The sequence below is a fragment of the Atta cephalotes genome, assembly GCF_000143395.1.
Source record: "Atta cephalotes unplaced genomic scaffold scaffold00001, whole genome shotgun sequence".
In the NCBI taxonomy this organism is placed as follows: domain Eukaryota; kingdom Metazoa; phylum Arthropoda; class Insecta; order Hymenoptera; family Formicidae; genus Atta; species Atta cephalotes.
In genome coordinates, this window is record NW_012130065.1 from 11,886,326 (window position 1) to 11,907,029 (window position 20,704).

General features: G+C 31.7%; 1 protein-coding gene across 1 annotated transcript in view; it reads left to right on the top strand.

The window, feature by feature from the left end:
• The first annotated feature begins 1,341 nt into the window (after nt 1-1,341).
• LOC105627156 (multidrug resistance protein homolog 49-like) overlaps nt 1,342-20,704 on the top strand; it is a 34,049-nt gene continuing 14,686 nt past the window's right edge. The window contains exons 1-7 of the mRNA XM_012208445.1: nt 1,342-1,456; nt 10,208-10,277; nt 11,227-11,317; nt 14,071-14,264; nt 14,473-14,721; nt 16,941-17,354; nt 18,328-18,751. Coding sequence (XP_012063835.1) covers nt 1,342-1,456; nt 10,208-10,277; nt 11,227-11,317; nt 14,071-14,264; nt 14,473-14,721; nt 16,941-17,354; nt 18,328-18,751 — 1,557 coding nt within the window. The remainder of the gene's footprint in view (nt 1,457-10,207; nt 10,278-11,226; nt 11,318-14,070; nt 14,265-14,472; nt 14,722-16,940; nt 17,355-18,327; nt 18,752-20,704) is intronic.

Genomic DNA, 20,704 nt, shown 5'->3' on the forward strand with positions numbered 1-20,704 from the left:
AATCGAGTGACAATTTCATAGAAATACGCAGTCTATTCTTATTATGTCTACGATTAAATTCACACCCATAATATCAAATTTACATATTGGTATTTATATTAACATCAATACATATTATATTATATTATATTATATTATATTATATTATATATTATATTATATAAATTGACATAATGCTAAATTCAAATCTATATTTTTTAGAATGAAAAAGATATAAGGAAAATAGTTTATAGAATTGAAGTTAGAAAATGTACATATTTAAAAATCTACATACACTCTAAGTATCGATGTAAACACCATGTAGTGTTTATATATTTCTCGTGTAGATATTAACAACATAGTAAGAATTATTATATAGATACGCATGCAATTAAATCCATACTGCATCAAGATCTATCGATTAAATTTAGCACTTCTTTATTTATTTGTTATACAAGGAAAATGTTGAACATGCGGTTCGTATAATTTCAAACGGAACCGGAATAGAACTCTTTCGCGTATAGACACGAGAGACGTTATTAAGAAAAAGCTCGCAATTGTGTGATCGCATTCGTGCAAGCGTCACAATCCATTCAATCGGTTGAGGACCGCGTGAAATGCCCCTCGTCAGTGCTTTTTCACTGCTCTAACGAGGTCTTGTTCATCCGCCCTTTTCATCGTGTTCTTAAAAGCCTAGTGAGTCTTAACATCGTTCCTGGTCGATCCCTTTTCGCCGCCAATATCATCGTCCAGTTCTCTCCTTTAACAATACGAACTTGATATCCTGTCTGCATATCGGAAAGCTGTCGATCCGATATATCGAAAAAGCGAATCGACATTTTCCTTTTACAAGGGATCACGGCGCGCGTGACCAACGTGACAGGGAATAGGATATTCCTTAAAAAGATGAAATGTCGAGTAAATTCGCTGTTGATATTAATGCAGCTTATAGTGACCGATCGATTAATTAACGCGGCTAGCACGGTGTCTAATCATTGTTTAGACGGAGAGTATTTCGTTGCACAAACATATGATATAGTGGATAATGACGGGAGTAAATAGGGGCACTATTGTGTCGCAGTTAGCATGACTAACTGTGACATGTTTAATTCAAGCTAACAGTTCAACTTCGAATCTACAAGGATTCTCGCTCTTTATTCGATATTTAGGTAATTAAAATTAAAACGTCGAGAATACGATAAATGATAAAGATAAAAGAGGCAAAAGATTAAATGAATTAAGAATCAATTGACTGTAAATTTAAATTTTATCTGACTTAATTAAAGATTTAGATCATGATGAGATAATTTCACGATTTTCGTTTTTTCTTGTAATTGCAGAGTTGTTAATTAAGAATGCACAATGACGCAGCGAATTTATCCGTTGTCCACGAACCCCCGCGAGGGATCACCGGATATCCAAATGGAGACATTCAAAGAAAATCACTCCCCTTACCAAGGAAAAATCCTATCGAGATGTAAGTATTTTATAATCCGATATAAGCTCGTTTAAAAGCTTTTCCTTTATTACGTTTTATCACGTTAATTGATGTGAAATTAAGTTGTGAATGATCGATTGTTGGATTCGTGAGAACAAAGTTTCATGAATTAAAAAATCTAATAGAATGTTACTTAATTTCATATCGCATAATGATATAATATGCGATTTTTATTAATCAAATTTGAGCGACTTAACTCAAATGGCTTAAGGCACAATTAGTCCTTGATGTGTATTTGCTTCAATGTTTGCAGAAGCTTGCACAGCAGAATCCGATTTCGAATTAAACAATTATGATTATCCGTGATTATCCATTTGGATATCAATGTGGAATGATTATTTATCATCTCGCTTTTATATTTAATTATAGAACAAAATCTTTTATTAAGTATCTATTAAATATTAATACTGTATAGAAACATAAAAAACAGCTAGCATTCAACAAAAAAGAGACAAAAATAATTAATAAAAACTAACGCAAATATCGGAGCGCATTACTCAAGTAGAACAATAAATCGCGGTAACATTAAAATGACGTCATTTTGACGTTATCACAAGTTATTGTTCTATTTGGATATATAAGCATTTATTGTTGAAATATTATGTAAGTATCACAATCGCAATCGCAAACATGTCGACCATGATTTTAATCCTCTTTAGTGAAAAAATACAGAAAATATTAAAAATGAAAGTATAAAGAAATATTATATTTAAATAAAATATAAATTATATACATAAAGAACGATTTTGCTAAAATATTTAAAACTACATACAGATCTAAAAATAATTTTGTTGAATCATCAAAATAATTATGTAAAAAATTCAAGCATGAATGAGCTATACTGTCAAATGTTATGACATTCTAACAATCAGTGAATTTGAACGCTCTATATAACTATTTTGCTATTCCAAGAAAATTATTTTCAAATCTATATCTAGCTAAATTTTTAATATTTCTGTTAAAAATCTAACACATTAATTGTGTCTCACATTTTTGTATTTCATGATCGTTCCACCAGAGCGAGAGACTATCTCGTTTCGTCATAGTTTATGACATCGGACTTAGACAGCGCGTCGTCTGTGCATGTAAGTTAGTCCGCTATATACCTGCACTGTGAAAAGCTCCTATTGTCCTAATTTACTTTAATAAATTAAATTTTTATGTCTTAAAGTAATAGTTGGTTCAATTAATTTCATGCGTTCACTGGAATAGGATATAGGCTCAGGATATGGGTTCACTGCGTGATACCACTATCTCTTTTGTAATCTCTGTGTTTTAGTCGTCCGAAGTGCGCGTCAAGAATTTCTCGATACCTCGTGATTCTCCTGTGAGAACCCCTAGGTATCAAGTTGTCGACCTTTTTTTTCTCGATACGCGTGCCACGATTTTGTTTGGTCAACAAAAAATTGCGAATTAGATTGAAACGAAGGGACAATGGCGGACTTCCTAGACACGAAAAACGTGACGAAGTTCGACGGAAAAAATTTCCAACAATGGAAATTTCAAATGAGAGCGATCTTCGTAGCAAATGATCTACTTGATATAGTTAATGGGACGACAGTGAAGCCGGAGACAACAGGAGAGCAACAAACTACTTGGTTACAAGAGAACGCCAAGGCAATGGTACTCTTATCATCCACGATGCATTACTCGCAACTGAAGTACCTAATTGCATGCGATAGCGCTGCTGAAATGTGGGCAAAACTATCGGCGATTTACGAACAGAGTGCAACAAGTAAATTACTGTTTACAAGGTTTCACGAATATAGCATGAAACCCAGTGACTCGATATCGCAGCACATCGCTAAAGTCGAAAACATGGCGAGAGAATTCAAGGTTGTCGGCGAGGAGATCTCCGATATTACAATAATGGCAAAAATCCTTGGATCCCTACCAGTTAAGTATAACGCTTTCGTGACCGCTTGGAATAGCGCAGAAACGGCCAATCAGACCATCTTTAACCTGACGCAAGGACTTATCAAGGAAGAGACGCAACTCATTGCAACCGAGACGGAGAGCGCGTTGGCGACCGTCAATCTGAAGCAACACAAGGAGGGATTGAAAAAAAAGCAGCAACAAGGAGATGGCCCTGAGTAAGTGAGGTATAAATATTATAAATATCTATACTGTCATAACAAAGGGCACATTGTCCCAGACTGTAGGAAGAGATTATTAAAAGATTATTAAAAAGAATGCAATTATTAAAAAGATTGAGATGAAAAGAAACGCTATGCGTTAATAGGTACAGAGGCAGTATCGCGTATCTCGACGTTTATTGTGAGTAACAATGGTTCTATTGTTTTTCGAAGAGTTCTGAACTAGTTCTGAACTAGTGCAATAAGTTAAAGTGAAACAAAGTATATCCGTTTCATTCTAACTTATTGCAGTGTACACCACTTTCGAATTTAGGATAGAAAAAGAATAAATCTAATGTTTCTGCGACCGATCACGTAAGCACAGACTCATGGTTCTTCGACAGCAGTGCTTCGACAGCAATGCTGCGAGTTTTCGAAGGAAATGATTCGCGGAATTCAAGGATGATTGAACTGGTTTTCAGCATGAGTATTTTCTGCGAAAGATGTTTGACGCACTCAAGGAATACGAGATGATCCTTAATAAATTCAGTCGAAGAATTTAAATAATACGCTCTGATAATAGTCTGCGACGAAATATTCAAATTATCGTGTTCATAATTATTTGAAAATTATGTAGTATTCAATTGAAATTTTCCGCATCATCTCTCTCTGGAACAAAATGGCGCTTCAGAGCTTGAAATACGCATTATTGTCGAGAATCTCGGACAATGTCGTTAGCAAAAAAATTATCTGCTTGTCTCTGGACTAAAACTATCAATATGGTTGTTTTGTGTGCAGAACTTCATCTTCCTGATCGAAATTAACAACATGAAGATATAAACTGATAATAATCTTTCACATATAAAAATTTTCGGGTGCGAAACGTATATTCATGTTTCGAATTAACAAAGAAAGAATCCAAAATAAAAAAGCTATTTTTGTCAGTTACTAAGGCGACTCAAGAAATTATTGATTCAGAGATGAATAAGATAATCTCTTCAATTAACGTCTCATGAGACATTAATTTTAAGTATGCCGAGTTTGCGCACACAGAGTTTAGTACACAGAGCATATCTTATCTAAGCGAGGAAAGCGTATCAAATGACAATAAACAGCTCCTGCAACCGAATGACTTCATTTAACGCGAATCGGTGCGAGAATGAGCGACACGCGACGGATTCGGATGATAGTTCGCGACTAAATTTGAGAACCTAATTTATTGTTGGACGCGCCATGTCGATATGGGGCATTATCTTGCACGCTGAACCGAAAATATACAACGAAGCCGTGATTGGAAAAGACTCGGAAAAATGGATTCAAGCTATTCGTGAAGAGCTAGCAGCTTATAAACAGAATCGAATGTGGGATATAACGCTTTCGCGACCGTAAAGTCATAGAATATAAGTGGGTGGTTCAAAATGAAAATTAGATCATCGGATGAAGCCACACGTTACAAATCATGCTTAACTGCTCAAGAATTTTCACAAAAGAATTAGATTATAATGAAATTTTCTCTCCTGTCGTGTGACGATTCTGTTTGAATGCTTTTTGTCAGCCGCAGTATGATCTTGAAGTCATAATCCGATGTCAGAACCGCTTATTTGAAGAGCGAATTAAAAAAAGAAATTTATATGCATGTTCCTGAAGATGTATACACTCTAAACAGCAATTCAGTATGCAAACTTAATAAAACGTTATAACTAGAAACAAGCCGGACAGTGATGGAACAAAAAAATTCGATGCGTTTTTAAAATAGTTCAAATTTACTCAAAGTGGCGCTGATAAATGCATTTATATCGAATCAATCAATAATGATAAGGCGTATCTTGCGCTATATGTAGACGACGGTTTGCTAATGACTTCAAAATTGGAAACCATCAATCTAATCCTAGATATCCTAAAGGATAATTTCGACATTACCGCTAGATAGAGTCGATTATTTCGTGGGAATGCAAATCGACAGCAAGGCGATTTTCATTCATCAAATATTGAATCAATTTTGCATAGATTCGCGACGTGAACTGTCAACATATCCGCGAAATCCTACGTCACTTTAGAAAAGGTCCATAGCGACGATGAATTGAATGATATCTCATACCATGAGGCCGTCGGGCCGCTCATGTTCGTGTCAATCGTTTAGAGATCCGACATATAGCGCTGTCAGGCTTGTAAATAGATATCAGTCTTAGCGATACTCTCTAGATTTAGAAAAACATGGCAATCTTCATTAGCAAACCATCAAGCGAATTTCCGATATTGGAAAGACATCAGAAATCAAGGTATAATGTACAGAGACAGTGGGAACGGATTCAAACTGGTTGGTTTCTCGGATTCCAATTACGTCAGGTAAAGACATAATTTCATTTATTTATTTGAATTAGCGTCTTATGGTGCTCAAGACGACAGAACACAGAGTCTTAGCACTACTGAAGCGGAATTCGTTATAGCGAGTGAAGCAGAATCAGAGGCGATTTGACTGCGCGAATTAACAATAAGTGATATCGGACATCAATGCAAAAAACCACTCTGTATGACAATCAGAATGCGAACAGGTTTTAACTAGAAAAGAGTTTTATCAACGAAGCACATTGAGATTCGACCTCTTTACAATAGAGAACTTTACAATAGAGAAATATGCGAGCGAAGAAATTAATGTCTAATATGTAAGACAAAGAGCGGACCTGTTAATCAAATCAAGCGCGTGATCACTTCTAAGAATTATAAGAATGTAATCGATATAATATCAAAAACGCTCAATCAGTGAAAATGTTAAACCCGATGCGTTGATTTGTATCTTTGCATTTTTGTATTTCATGTTCGTCCCACTAAGGCAAGAGACTGTTTCGTGTAGTCATAGTCTATGACATCGAACTTACACATCACGCCGCCCGTAAGTTATCTGCCATATATCGGTATTGTGAAAAGCTCCTACTATCTTGATTTACTTTAATAAACTTTTTGTGCGTTTGAAGTAGAAAATGACTGGTTCAATTAATTACCTGCGTCCACTGGAATAACTTCAGCAAAACTATTTTTTCTATGTAAATGCTAATATTTGCAGAGTATTCAATATTTATGCATATAATATTTTAACAATAAATCTAAATACTGCGCTCCGACACTTGCTTTGGCTGTCATTGATTTTTTTTGTTAATTTATTCTTATAGAATAAATTTTTTTATTTCTATTTTTAATTATTGTTTAGTTCAGCATTCGAATAGAAACAAGTAATTGTTGAATAAACATTATAATTAATATATCAAAGCTTTTTTAAACGAGCAATTATGGTTACTCATAAAATAAAATTCGTTTTTAATTAAATAAATATAATACTATAAACTTTTTCAAACGTTTCGACTTACGAAGTCTTCCTTAGTGAAATACATGACAACAACAACAAATATATAATAATATAATAACAATTTTTATATAACCTCGTTACAAAGTCAACGGACTTACAATAATACAACAATAAAAATCGCTCTAAGCTAATCTTATATACTTTTCTTCATTTAGATGTTAAATCGGAATTGAAATAAGTATCTAGTCAGAAGTTTGAAAGTCCAAATTATAAAAGTATGTTTTACTAATTCTCGGTTATTATCGAGAATCCAGCTCAGTCAACGATTTCATAAAAAATATATGACAGTCTGATCGAGAATTTCTTCAATGACTATACTATTATTCTGTATAATAAAGGTCAATTTTTGTATAATAAATGTTAATTAAATGATTAGTATAATTAATTAATGAATATTAATGAGAAATTATGTTCACAATTTACATAGAATAGACTATTGAATTAAAATCAAACTCAAAAACTGTATATAATAAAACAGCTCGTGCTTGTTAGACGTTTTGAAATGGACTGATATTATAGGTCAAAGATATATAAATATATCATTAAGACAAGTAACTAAAACAAGTATGTTCAAAAACATTACGAGTCTATTTTTCTATATTGATTCATACAGACTAAAATAATGCGTAGTAGAATGGACACTAAATGAAATTCGTATAATCGTCATAGATTTAATTTTAATTTTATTAAACTAACTTTTGGCATGAATATTACTTGTTTTTATTAAAACAATAGATTGACGAAGTATAGAATTGCGCTTATTGAAGCGTGTTTGAAACTTGAATTTTTGAGACATTATAAAAATCACGATGTCATTCCAGCTCACTTAAATTACAATAAAAAGTTAAATCTACATCATCATATATCTATTAGAAGATATCTTCGGACAGATTTCTTCGAATTTTAAAAAAGAAATTACTAGACATTGAAATTTTCAATCTTTATAGAAACATTGACTTTTTGCAGAAAAGATTATCCTCTATAATTTGGAACTTAACAAATTCATTACATGATTACATTTGGTTTAACATCCTTGACCGATATAATAATTCATTCTATAATTACAAAAGAGATTATTATTAAAACATAAAAAGAAATTTAATTTGTTGGTACACAAGAATAAAATTGATAATTCCAAAAAGATCCAACTGATACAATTTTCTTGCATCTTAAATAATAATGATAAAATTAGTCCTAATAAACCTGTTAATGAATCCCTTAATCAATTCAATTTGTTGAGATTTCGATACCCTATCATAGTTTATAATTTATTTATTACATTAGTAATCTTATTCGTAATTAATCTAATGAACGTAAGGAAATACAATCATATTCCTTATTATCTCACCTTTATTTTCATTGTTTGATTTCACTTATTGCTCTCAGTTACCATTGTAGATTGACTGCTAAGTTTTTAATTTTTTATTTTAATTTTTTATAATTTAAACTTTCAAACTTCTGCCTAGACCTATTTCAATCCGTAACATCTAAACGAAGAAATAAGTATGTAAGATTAGTCTAGAGCGATGATTTTTATTATTGTACAATATTATTGTAAGTTCATTGATTTTGTAAAGGGTATATATAAAATATATATAAAAATATATATAAAAATGTTGTAATGTATTTCACTGAGGAAGACTTCATAAGTCGAAACGTTTAAAAAACTTTATGGTATTGTACTTATTTAATTAAAAACGAATTTTATGAGTAACTATAATTGCTCGTTTAAAAAAGCCTTGACATATTAGTTATATTGCATTGCATGTATACGAGCCTATTTTTTTATAGATAATTGTTTTATTAAAAAATTATAAAATGATAAAATAATTTTAAAGAACTAGTCCAAAGTGAAAAATCATAAAAATATACTGGATTATTATGTTTTCTGTCATCATTATATAATCATATTATTATGCTTATCATAATTATGTGAATATACTTATCATAATTATATAGATAAAATTAAAAATATTATTACTAATAGCAAATTATATACTTCTGCAAATCGCTGCTTCTTTCACAATTAATATGAGTAAAAAAATATCTAACTTTTTAAAAAAAGAAGGTTTTCATTGAAAATAATTGTACTACTATGCTTTTTTAAGCAAATAGACTAATATACTTAATGAGTATTACAAGTTCTCACTTAAGTTCCGTGATAAAAGTGAATTACGAATTATTCAATTAACTTACCGCCTGCGAGGAAAATGTATTAAGAGGCACTAAATGTCTTACTGTTGAAATTCCGAGGACTGGCATTCGTTTTAATGCTTTTACGAGAGTCACAACTAAGAAAGTTTCTCCAAAAGACAATCGATTACAGATCCTGTAAAGTATAGGGGTCGTGACAGTGCCGTAATGAAATTTCGAACCAGAATTGCAAATAGTAGAAATCTCATTTTATTTAATTTCTTTTTATTGCATTATTTTATTAAATCCGCGTAAACCCACAGTGAAAATAATACATATTTTTTCTTAAAATAATACATATTTTTCTGAAAAAAAACCGGTAAAACAATAATCCGTTTTCTGTCACGCTAAATATCTGCCTTCGATAATTTCTAAAATAAATTTTGGCGAATTTATGCTTAACGTGGCGAAACATAACTGACACTAATACGCCATCTTCAAGTATGTGGCACTGTTATTACGTCAGGTGGCAAAGCTTCCTATATTCTGATCGTAGATTTGTCGGGGGAGTTTCTAACAGCAATTACGTCGCTAATGGAGCCCCCACAGAGAGATGCTGGTCGACTTTCGCCAAAGTCTCTCATCCAGGACTACTCTTCTGGTTCCTGGACTTTGCGACGACGACGTCGAAACTTCCTGTGGATCCCGGATAGTTTTTGCGCTCCCGCCGAGTTATCCCGGAGCATCCTCATTGATCTTTAAATTGCGGATTTACGGAGATCCTCCGTTTGATTCACGATTTCTGACCCAAAGGGACCTTGGATGAAATTCGTCGAATAGTTTCCTCGACACGGCAATAACAATTTTTATCTAAAAATGCGACCGTAATGAAGACAGATAAAATTATGTGTCTGTATTATTAATGGCTTTATTATTTATCTCTTAGCAGAAAACATAATAATCCAGTTGTATGACACGCGTGATATACAATTGGAAAATGTATAAAGACACTTCATATTATTCATTTATCTCGTTATTGCCATGTTATCTCGCCGTTAAATGCAATAAACAGTGGTAATATTATTATTTGCAGCACGCTTTGCATTTAAATGTGTCTGTGGATTTTTTTGTGTGTATGGTATCTTGTATATCTCATTTCAGACACACGACAAGACAAGGAGAGGGATAAACACGAAGCCGAATACATGCTACAGGAAAATGGCAAAGCAATGTATGAATAAGCTTGTTACAGATTGTGTATATATATATTTAAAAATAAATACGGAACACGTAGAAACTGGATAATGGATCATTGTGTGCGACAGGGCTCGCCAACTTATTAACGTTTCGACACGGCCAGGGAGGCCACATAAAACTTTTACGGACCGTATACGGTTTCGTATGGGGGCAAACGCATGTTTTTTACGAGAATGCTTCCGGCATCGAAATCTTCTCGTCCCTTTTATCGTAACTATAAAAGTAACCGCGCCGCGCCCGTTTATTGCTCCATTTTTTACGTGGCTGCACATTCCAGATGTTATGAAATGTCCTGGTAACTCCTAATCCATTCCGATATTTGTTGGATTCTTTAAATTCATTTCTCTACCATCACAAGAAATATGTTGTTATTCTTTCTGTCTCTAGCAAGTCGACGAACAGTGAAAGTAGATGAGATCTTCGGTGGATATTTTGACAAATTTAAAATGATATGTCACATTCTCTGAGAATTTTGTTAAACGAAATATGTATACGGAAAGAGTGATTTTGATGAAGTATCTAAAAATTTAGCTAAATATACAGTCTAAAAATAATTTTGTTAAATCGTGAAAATAATTATGTAGGATATTCAAGTATTATATAATTAGGAATGCTGCAAAAAATTTTGATATTTATAAAACTGAAAAATGTATTTATAAATTTATATACGAACATTATTAAGCATTAAAATTCATTTTACCTAAAAATAGGACTTTTTTATTTGATATTTTAGTAGCCATCTTGAGTTACATAATTGTTTTGATGTCTAATAAAATTATTTTCTGTATCTAGCCAAAGTTTTATAGACATTTTAGTAAAATCGTTCTTTTCATGTAGAAAAACATGGGAAAAATTTAGCGAATATAAATATCGAATATTTATTTTAAGGATTTGATTAACAATCGATTTGCATTTGTCGATAGGGAATTTATGTCATCGGAAACGAAAGAGGAGAAGGAGGATAAACCAGCTTCAGAGTCGTCTTCGCTGGTACCTGTGCCTTACTATAAACTGGTGAGTTTTCCCCGTTGGAATAATTTATAAATGTGTCCTCAGTCGAATTTTAAGCGCGATACTCTCTGTGGCAGAAGCCGATATATTTGAGGAATCAATATATATAGGGTGTTCCTTATCGTTTTACACTCTTCCTTTCTTCTATAGATAGATTCTTTGTTTAAAGAAGCCAGAGCCGCTTTTCTGAATATTAATCGCTTTCTAACATGGGAAATATCAGAGCATTAAATATCTTCTTAAGATATTTAACTGTAAATTAAAAACATCAATTTATTGTAACCACATCATAAAACCAATTGTTAAAAACAAATTATTTGATTTTTAATAGCTTACACAGTGCAATTATATTTTGCTGCAATTTTAGGTAAATTTTTAAACGAGTAAGTGGATCCACACACAAAAGAACTTTTGTATAAATATTTATTAATTTATATTATTCTGTTAGTATAGTAAAATGAATTTGATTTAATTTGTAATGTTACTTTCTCAACAAATTTGTAAATAAGTATTACAAAATACTGTTTCAGATAAAAATCAAGGCAACCAAAAAAATTAAAGAATTTTTAAATAAGAGAATTGTGTTAAAATTTTACAGATATTCGAACGTATCATAATTAATAGACCAATCTTTAAAATTTTTGATTATAGTAATTATAGTAATATTTGAGTTGTAACACATACATCTTTAAGGTATCGACTCTAAGCGAAGCGGATGAAAAAGGAATGCGATTGCAAGTTTGGCACATCCTGTATATTCTTTTTCTATATCGCGAAATGGATCACGCAGGATGGAGTGATCCACCGGCAAAGCCGTTAAGAATGTTACTTCTTTCCCGATCACATCGACTGTGGAACATCTTTGAATGAACGACAGTGATTAATGATACTGCTCTTTGTGATAAACGACAGTTAATGACTCATTGTCAGGATACATTTGTATAATTTTCCGCATTATAATTCTCACTTAATAGACCGTAAACCCTCTTGTATACTCGAGAATTAAACTTGGACGATATTTTTCATAACATCGTAAATTTGAATATATTTTTCGGTCAATTATGATTGTTCTTGCGTAGGAGTAGGTTGCGTGGCTGCTCGTTAATCATGGTTAAGCTGAGTATTAATTTTCCAAGCTAAATCTCTCGGAAAGCACAAATCCACGTTGCTGAATCATTCAAAAACGCGGGTTTACCACGTCGAATAACGTGCTTGCTCGAAACTTTTGGAAAAAGAACACTTCACGTTTCAAACGCACACTGATCTCATGTTTTCTCTCTCTTTTTCTCTCATATTCCTATGGACACATAACTCAATAAATTTCATATATCTGCGCTATTTGTAAATTATAAAGTGTAATATTTGCAACAGTAAATTGCATTGCATACGTGACTACACTTAAAGAAAAAGACGTAGTAGTGGCAATTATAAAATTGATAACTGTATGACTCCTACAGTACAAAATTGTACAAAAGTAACATTGCTACAACATTGCATGTTGCAGCAATATTGCGAAGATTTTACAATATTGCTGCAAATTTTGTATGGGAAGTTTTATATGTAGAATTAATATACATCAGTTAATTAAATATTATATATTAATTAGTTAAATTATTTAAACATAGTTCAATTCTTTTGAAGTTATTGTAACTGCAATAACTGCAAAATAATAAAATAATAAAATAGTTTATTTAACTATGTAAATTAATTCTATATATAAAATAATTGTTATCTTTTAAATTGGCATCGCTGTACAAAAAGAACGATTTCATTAAGGTCTAACAATTTAACTATATAGACAATTTAATTATATACATTTAAAAATAATTTTATTAAACTATCATGATAATTATGTAAGGCGCTTAAGCAAGATGAACAATGCTGCAAAAAATTTTTAAATTCTACAGCTAGCTTAAGTATCATCTTATGAAATACTCTATATGAATCTGGCATCCGATTTAAAAAAAAAAAATTGTTTTGATACGCATTAAATTAAGCTTGGTTTGTACCCATTTGTATCACTTTTCTTTTCGTTTATACCTCAGGATTAAAAATTATAAAGGGTTGAAAAAATGCCAGCATCCCTCTTTAAGATATTTTTATTTTAAATTTGAATAGCTCTCACTCCTATATTGAAAATTCGATATAATCATCTCTTTGAAGATACAAACGAAAAGAAAGGCGGTACAACAGGTACAACCCGATCCCGAAATAGCAATCCGTTTACAGATTTAAAATATCATAAGAAATGGCGAAGTTGGCTCTCTATTTTGAAAATTCGGTATAGTCACCCCCTTGAGAGTACAAACGGGTACAAATGATTCCGAAAGAGCACTCATTTACAGATTTAAAATATATTAAAGTGGAGTGCTGACATTTTTTTTCAATTCTTTATAATTTTTAACTCTTTGAGATACAAAAAGAAAGGTGGTACAACCGAACTTAATTTAATGCGTATCAAAACAATTTTTTTTCTTAAAATCAGATTCACATAGGTTTAAGTAGTATCTTATATAATTATTTTGATGATCCTACAAAATTAGTTTAGAGAGATTTGTATCTAATTAAATTTTTAGATATTTCAGCAAAGCTGTTCTTTCCATTTTTTTCTAAATGTAACTGTCATTTATCACGCTAAACTCTCCTTGCCAATTATTACATTCTTAAATTTTTTACATTACTGAAAATCTTTATTATACCATATTGAAAACTTCTTTCATTGTAACTATATTTTGATTGTTCCAAATTTATCACAGTTTCGTTTTGCGACATGGGGCGAGTTGATGCTGATCCTCTTAGGTCTGATACTGGGTAGTTTTGTAGGCCTAAGTATTCCAATTGCCATTATTCAATATGGAGAATTCAGCAATATGCTATTGGATCGTACTAAAGAGAACGATACGACCACACTAACCGTCATATTACCATTATTTGGTGGTGGGAAGATTTTGTAAGTAATATTTTATCTTTTTATCTTTCTTTGTAAGTTAATAATTATCCCACGAAATATGTTTTATAACAGTAAGAAAAATATGTATTAACAAGAACAGAAATATATATTATGGTGTAATAGATTCCTCAAGATAGATTCTCTTAAACATCGGATTGAAGGGACAGCAGAGTTATTTTATTCTGACACGAAGCGTTATTTATTTCAGATATCCTAATGCAACTTACGAAGAAAGAATGAACGCTCTATATGACGATTCGGTGGCCTTTGGCGCTTCTTGCGCATCAATATCAGCGATTATGTTCGTTCTTTGTATACTTATGATCGATGTACTCAATATCGCCGCATCCAGACAAATTTCAAGAATTCGTAAGATATTTCTAAGAGCCGTTCTCAGACAGGACATGTCGTGGTACGATACGAACACATCAACCAATTTCGCAAGCAGAATCAACGAGTGAGTTTTCATCTTATTATTACGCAAATGCACCATATCGTATCGCGGATTAAAAATAACAGGAATTACCTCGATGGCAAAATTTGCATGGGGTTGTTTATTCAATCCTTAAATGCCTTTTCAGTATGCCATATCGGTTTTTCTTTTTCCAATATTTTTTCAATACTCTTTCTATATGCTTTCTATATGCTATATATAATTTTTTTTATTAATAAAGATACATTTGCTTGGTACTATTTTTTCGGGGAAAAACGGTTTTGCTAAAAATTTAGCTAGAACTGGAAATAATAAAAATGATCTGAAAATAAATAATTTTGATGATCATCAAAATAATTATGTATTTAAATTGATTATTAGAATATCAAACTTTTTTGCAGCGTTATCCATACTTGAATTTTCTACAAAATTATTTTGAAGTCGAACAAAATTATTTTCAGACTGAAATTTTCACATCTGTACTATCTAAATTTTTACACGGAAAGAACAATTTTGCTGAAATATCTAAAAATTAGCTAGATACAGATCTAAAAATTTTGTAAGAATCTTAAATAATGAGCAATGTTGCAAAATGCTTTAATATTCTAACAATTTTAATGTTCTACGTAATTATTTTGACAGTTCAGCAAAATTATTTTCAGATTTGTATCTGCTAAAATTTTAATATTTCAACAAAATCGTTTTTTCCGTGTGACATTTAAGGATTAAAAAGGGGATATTATAACCTTCTGGACTCGATGCCAACATTTATAACAGTTATAAAAGTTACTGACGTGGCATCTATAAGATCTATTTAATTTATGAATTAAAAAATATTAATTAATCTCAAGAAATCAAAATGTCATAACTTGTATAAAAAAAGAATAAATATTTAATATATTTTAATAAGACTAATTTAACTCTACTTTCTGTAACATAAAGAAATTTTTGGCAAAGAGATTTATATAATTGAATGAATTCTATTTTTTTTAACCTACTGTTAGCTCCGGAAAGTTAAACAAAATTTGAAATTATATAAATCTTTCGTTCATTAATAACGTATTGAATAATTTCGGCGTCAAGCAAAGATCTAATAAAAATTAACAACTCCGATATGATCTCCCGCGAAATAATTTTAACGGAGAGGATATTCTGTACGTTCACATGCCAGTGCGTCCTCAAAGCAAGAACGTTGTACCTTCGATTTTCGAGACCGTCGATGTAAACGCAGGGCGGTCGCGGGAGGAGAAGCGAAGAGCAAAGTTCAGGAGGCGAGAACCTGTGTGTTCATCAACAGGTGGGCGTTTGCTCGAAACTCGAAAAGCCTGTTCCCACACTGTCTCTGCTTCCGCTTGTATTACACCGTATAGTAATTGGATGAGCGACTCATATTAAGTTATTAGTTGTGTGAATCGCAAGTATGTTAATTTTTATTTCGAGATAACCAGTCTCGTTATTCGTTCATGATTCTATTTTCATGATGAAAATAGAAAGAAAACATGAAAAAAGGTAAACTTGTGCTTTAATATATCATTATGCGCAATTAAGAAACACATAAAAAATGTAAAGCAATAAATCTTAAGCAGTAAACGAGTCAATCATAGTAAAGAACGTAAAGTAATTACTGTGATTAGCCGATTCATTGCTTACGATTACTGCTTACGTCCATTCTACAATTGTGTAAACGTAATTGTAAGTGATTGTAGTTGTAAGAATTAACCAATCACAGTTAAATATGAAGGAAATATTTGACTGTGATTCTTACAATTAGAATAGGCTTTATAGCCTTACATTTTTTATGTGTTTCTGGTTTTACAGACTATCTGCAACATGATAACAGCATTGTCGTTATCACATATTTTGCTATCTAGAAAATATATAGACGTATCTATAGAATGTACACACATCGATCGACTATTTTTCATTGGCCAGCTATCGATTGTCCAGCAACAGCTGGCGTGACATAAAGATTTTAATCTTGTGGCAGATGGAGTGCAAAAAACGTGAGATTGCGATAACGCTGACAATGACAGATGCTGATAAACGTCAAACTTGATCAAAACTCAATTTCGTAGCTTTGAACACGTGCTTAAAGTTGAATCTCTTATTATATAAAAGTTCTTATTATGTAAAAAATGATATTGAATCGAAATTGGGTCGCATAGAAGAATATAGGATTTATTTAACTATTGTATTAACAGATATAAAATATATAGATAGAAAAAAATGTCTTTTTAATACAGAGATTTGGAGAAGATGAAGGACGGTATGGGAGAGAAACTTAGTATCATCACGTATCTAATCACTTCGTTCGTCTCTTCTGTCATCATCTCATTTGTATATGGTTGGCTGCTGACCCTGGTCATGTTAAGCTGTGCTCCGATCATAATAATCACCACGGCCTTTGTCGCTAAGGTGCAGAGTTCTCTCTCGGCTAAAGAGCTGACGGCCTATGGTCAGGCTGGTAGCGTCGCCGAGGAAGTTCTTGCTTCTATCAGGACCGTGGTTGCCTTTAACGGCGAGAAGAAAGAGGTGGAGAGGTATTCGGAGAAGCTTGCACCCGCGGAAAAAAGTGGAATCAGGAGGGGCATGTGGTCAGGAATTGGCGGCGGCGTCATGTGGCTGATCATTTATCTCAGCTATGCATTGGCATTCTGGTGAGGAGGATACGCGTTATTATTGCAAAAAAGTTTCGCGTTATATTTATATCCGAACAAGTCTGTGCTCTATAGATACTTTATAAAATTTAATAACTTAAACGAAAAGTATCAGAGATACACATCACGCGTGCAAGTCGTAATTAAAAATTCAATTAATAAGAAATTGTTCCTTTACTCCAAAAGTGATACAAATAAAAAAATGTGATTTTCGAATTATTGTAAGTAAGTTAAATAAATATTATCCTTAATCATCAAAAGTGAACTAATAACTTAACTTCATAAAAAATTGAATTTCAAAATTGTCAAAAACTCAAAAAGAAGTAATTAAAAAAATTGACAATTCAAAAAAGACTTTTTGGTCTAAGATTTTTATTGTACAAGGCTGTGAAAAAAAATTGAGAGAAAAAAAATTGTTGAGAAATTCAGGATTGTATTTCAACATCTGTACATTATATTATTAAATATTTAATATATTATATCATTAAATATTATTATTTTTAACTCAAATTAAATCCTTTATTTAATAAAGTTGAAAGAGTAAAAATGAAAAAAAAATTTGAGAATAAAATTTTGCTTGTATCATAAGATTTTAATTACAGACAGAAGGTTAATAATAATTTTCTATGAAGTTGAATAATTTTTCCCCTTTTCTGATACATATAATTTTTTTAGTTATTACTTTTTAAATAAGGAAGCGATATGTCACTCAAAATGAGTTATAATGAACTGATTATTCTGACGTTACAAATATTCATCTCAAATGTAATTATTTCGCTTGGATTGTACCTTAATTTAACAATATGAATAAAGCAATTTCCATTTTTCAAATATAAAAACCACGGGATAGATAATTGAACATTTACGTCTGGAATAGCATCACTCCTTTTTACGCAGTTCGACGAAAAAAGGGTTAGCTTTCGTGAGTATGTGTCGCACTCCGGCAAAAAGCACATTTTCTCTTGTGCCGCAGGTACGGAGTAAAATTAATTCTGGACGATCGCTCGAATGAAGACAAAGAATACACGCCAGCAGTATTAGTGATCGTGTTCTTCGGCGTTCTGAGCGGTGCACAAAACATGGGCTTGACTTCGCCGCATCTCGAGGCATTCGCGATGGCCAGAGGTTCGGCGGCTGCCGTTTTCAATGTTATCGATCGGGTGCCATCGATCGACAGTCTCAGCACGGAGGGTCGACGGCTTGACTCCGTTAATGGAGAAATCGAATTTAGAAACATCGCGTTTCGTTACCCGGCAAGGAAAGATGTCAAGGTGCTTCAAGCACTGAATCTGAAAATCAATCGTGGCGAAACAGTGGCGCTCGTCGGCGAATCTGGATGTGGCAAATCTACATGTATACAGCTCATTCAACGGCTCTATGATCCCCTTGATGGACAGGTCAGTAGCTTATTAATTAGACTCACTAAGCGGATTCTTTTTTCTTGCCATAACATTGAGAAATGTTATGTTTGATATGAATCATTATTTTCAAGAAAGTTATTGACCTTTTCCATTGTTCATTATTCATTAAAAAGTTATTAACAAAACAATTTTTATGAATAGTGCACAATTTTTATACAAGGTACATTATTTCAGCAGTATTTCCGATAAAAATATCTTGACCTCGATATATTTTGTCAAGATCATGATCCTGTGATAAGTGACTTTGAAAAGATTTTAGCCACCACTTATTATCTATTAAAAAGTTATTAACAAAAAAATATTCATCAATAAAACGTAATTTTAAAACGATTCTGCTCCATTGAAATTCTCTGCTTTAAAAACACAAATTATGTTCTTATATAATTTTTATGTTTTTAAAGCAGAAAATTTATGTTTTTAGAGCAGAGAATTTGTGTTTTTAAAATAGAGTATTTTTAAATATGTACACAAATTTTCTATTTTCTATTTTAAAAACATATAAAAATTATTTTATTTATAATGAATAAGGAGTGATGAAAAAAGTTAATGTCCTTCTTGAGGATTAAGATCAAGATCACTTGAAATTCATTTGAAGCTGGTAATGGGGAAATTTTATCCCATTATTTTGTTGATATGTAAATTACAAAAATTTTCTTATTTTTTAGACCCCTATTCTGTAACTCTTCATGACAGTAATTACCGTTATATTATTAATGTATAGTTTTTTCATCATGTACAAAATCTAATCTGCGCAACGACAATGTAACGATATCATTAAGAATCGCAGAATAGAGAAGGATCTAAATTTAAAAAAATCAAATTTTGATTAAAACACAATTATTTAATTAAAAAATAATGTTCCAATTTTTGGTTAAAATAACCTAATTTTTATGAGAATAGCATAATTTTTTAATTAAAAATAAAAAAGTTTTTGTAATTCACATATTAACAAAATAATGGTTATATATTATATATCAAACATTTTTCTCAATAAAGGAAAATTCACCGCTTCGTTAGAATTATTCATTTTAAATACGCGTATGACGTGCGCAATGGAACAAAGAGCTTTAATTTAAAGCTCTTTCTCACAAAAATTTTGGATACCACATTTAATTTTTTGTTTATGCGAAAGACTTACTATAAACTTGGTTTATGGAATTCTTTTAATGGCAAAAGCATATAGAGGCAGAGAATTCGCGTGTTATGACGGGCGTTGTTAAACAGAGAATAAAGTTAATAACTGCGCATATAGTGTCATAAATGTCCAAGTAACGTTTTTATCCCTCGAAATTACAGTGACGCTGAATAAATGGCATTGCGCTGCGGTAATTTACTCTGGCGTTATTCAGAAAATAATTGTTTTATCATCGTCATTTCCGTGTTATATTTTTCATCATCTTCTGTCGAACGTCTTCAACCGTTATCATTCGGTTCATTTATCTTGTTTGTATTTTCACAACGAGGAAAATTCACGAGAAAACGGCAATTCTTTCCACTTTTTCGTAGGAAAGAGAGACGATCGAGATCGCGTGCATCGTGTACAGTGAAGAGTGTCGTTACAATGTTATTATTAATGCGACCCCGCGATTTTTACGACGCCAAAGTAGCTGTTGGCAATAACGCAGCATCCTACGTATAATAAACATTTTATGTTTTATAATTTGAGGCTTTTCACCACGCCCTCCGACGAATATATTATGTTTATATGTTCAATAAAGTTACGAACTATAAGTTTGCTTTTAGTTACGTGTAATATTAAACGCCATGTACATACAATATATACACTTTATCATACATCCATGCTACAGGGATATAAAAACATAATGATTATATTTTTATCATTTATTTTATATACATATTAACCTGTACATTTTTAAAATTCTTTTTATTAATTTCATAAGTCTATCATATTTAATATTGCTAATATTT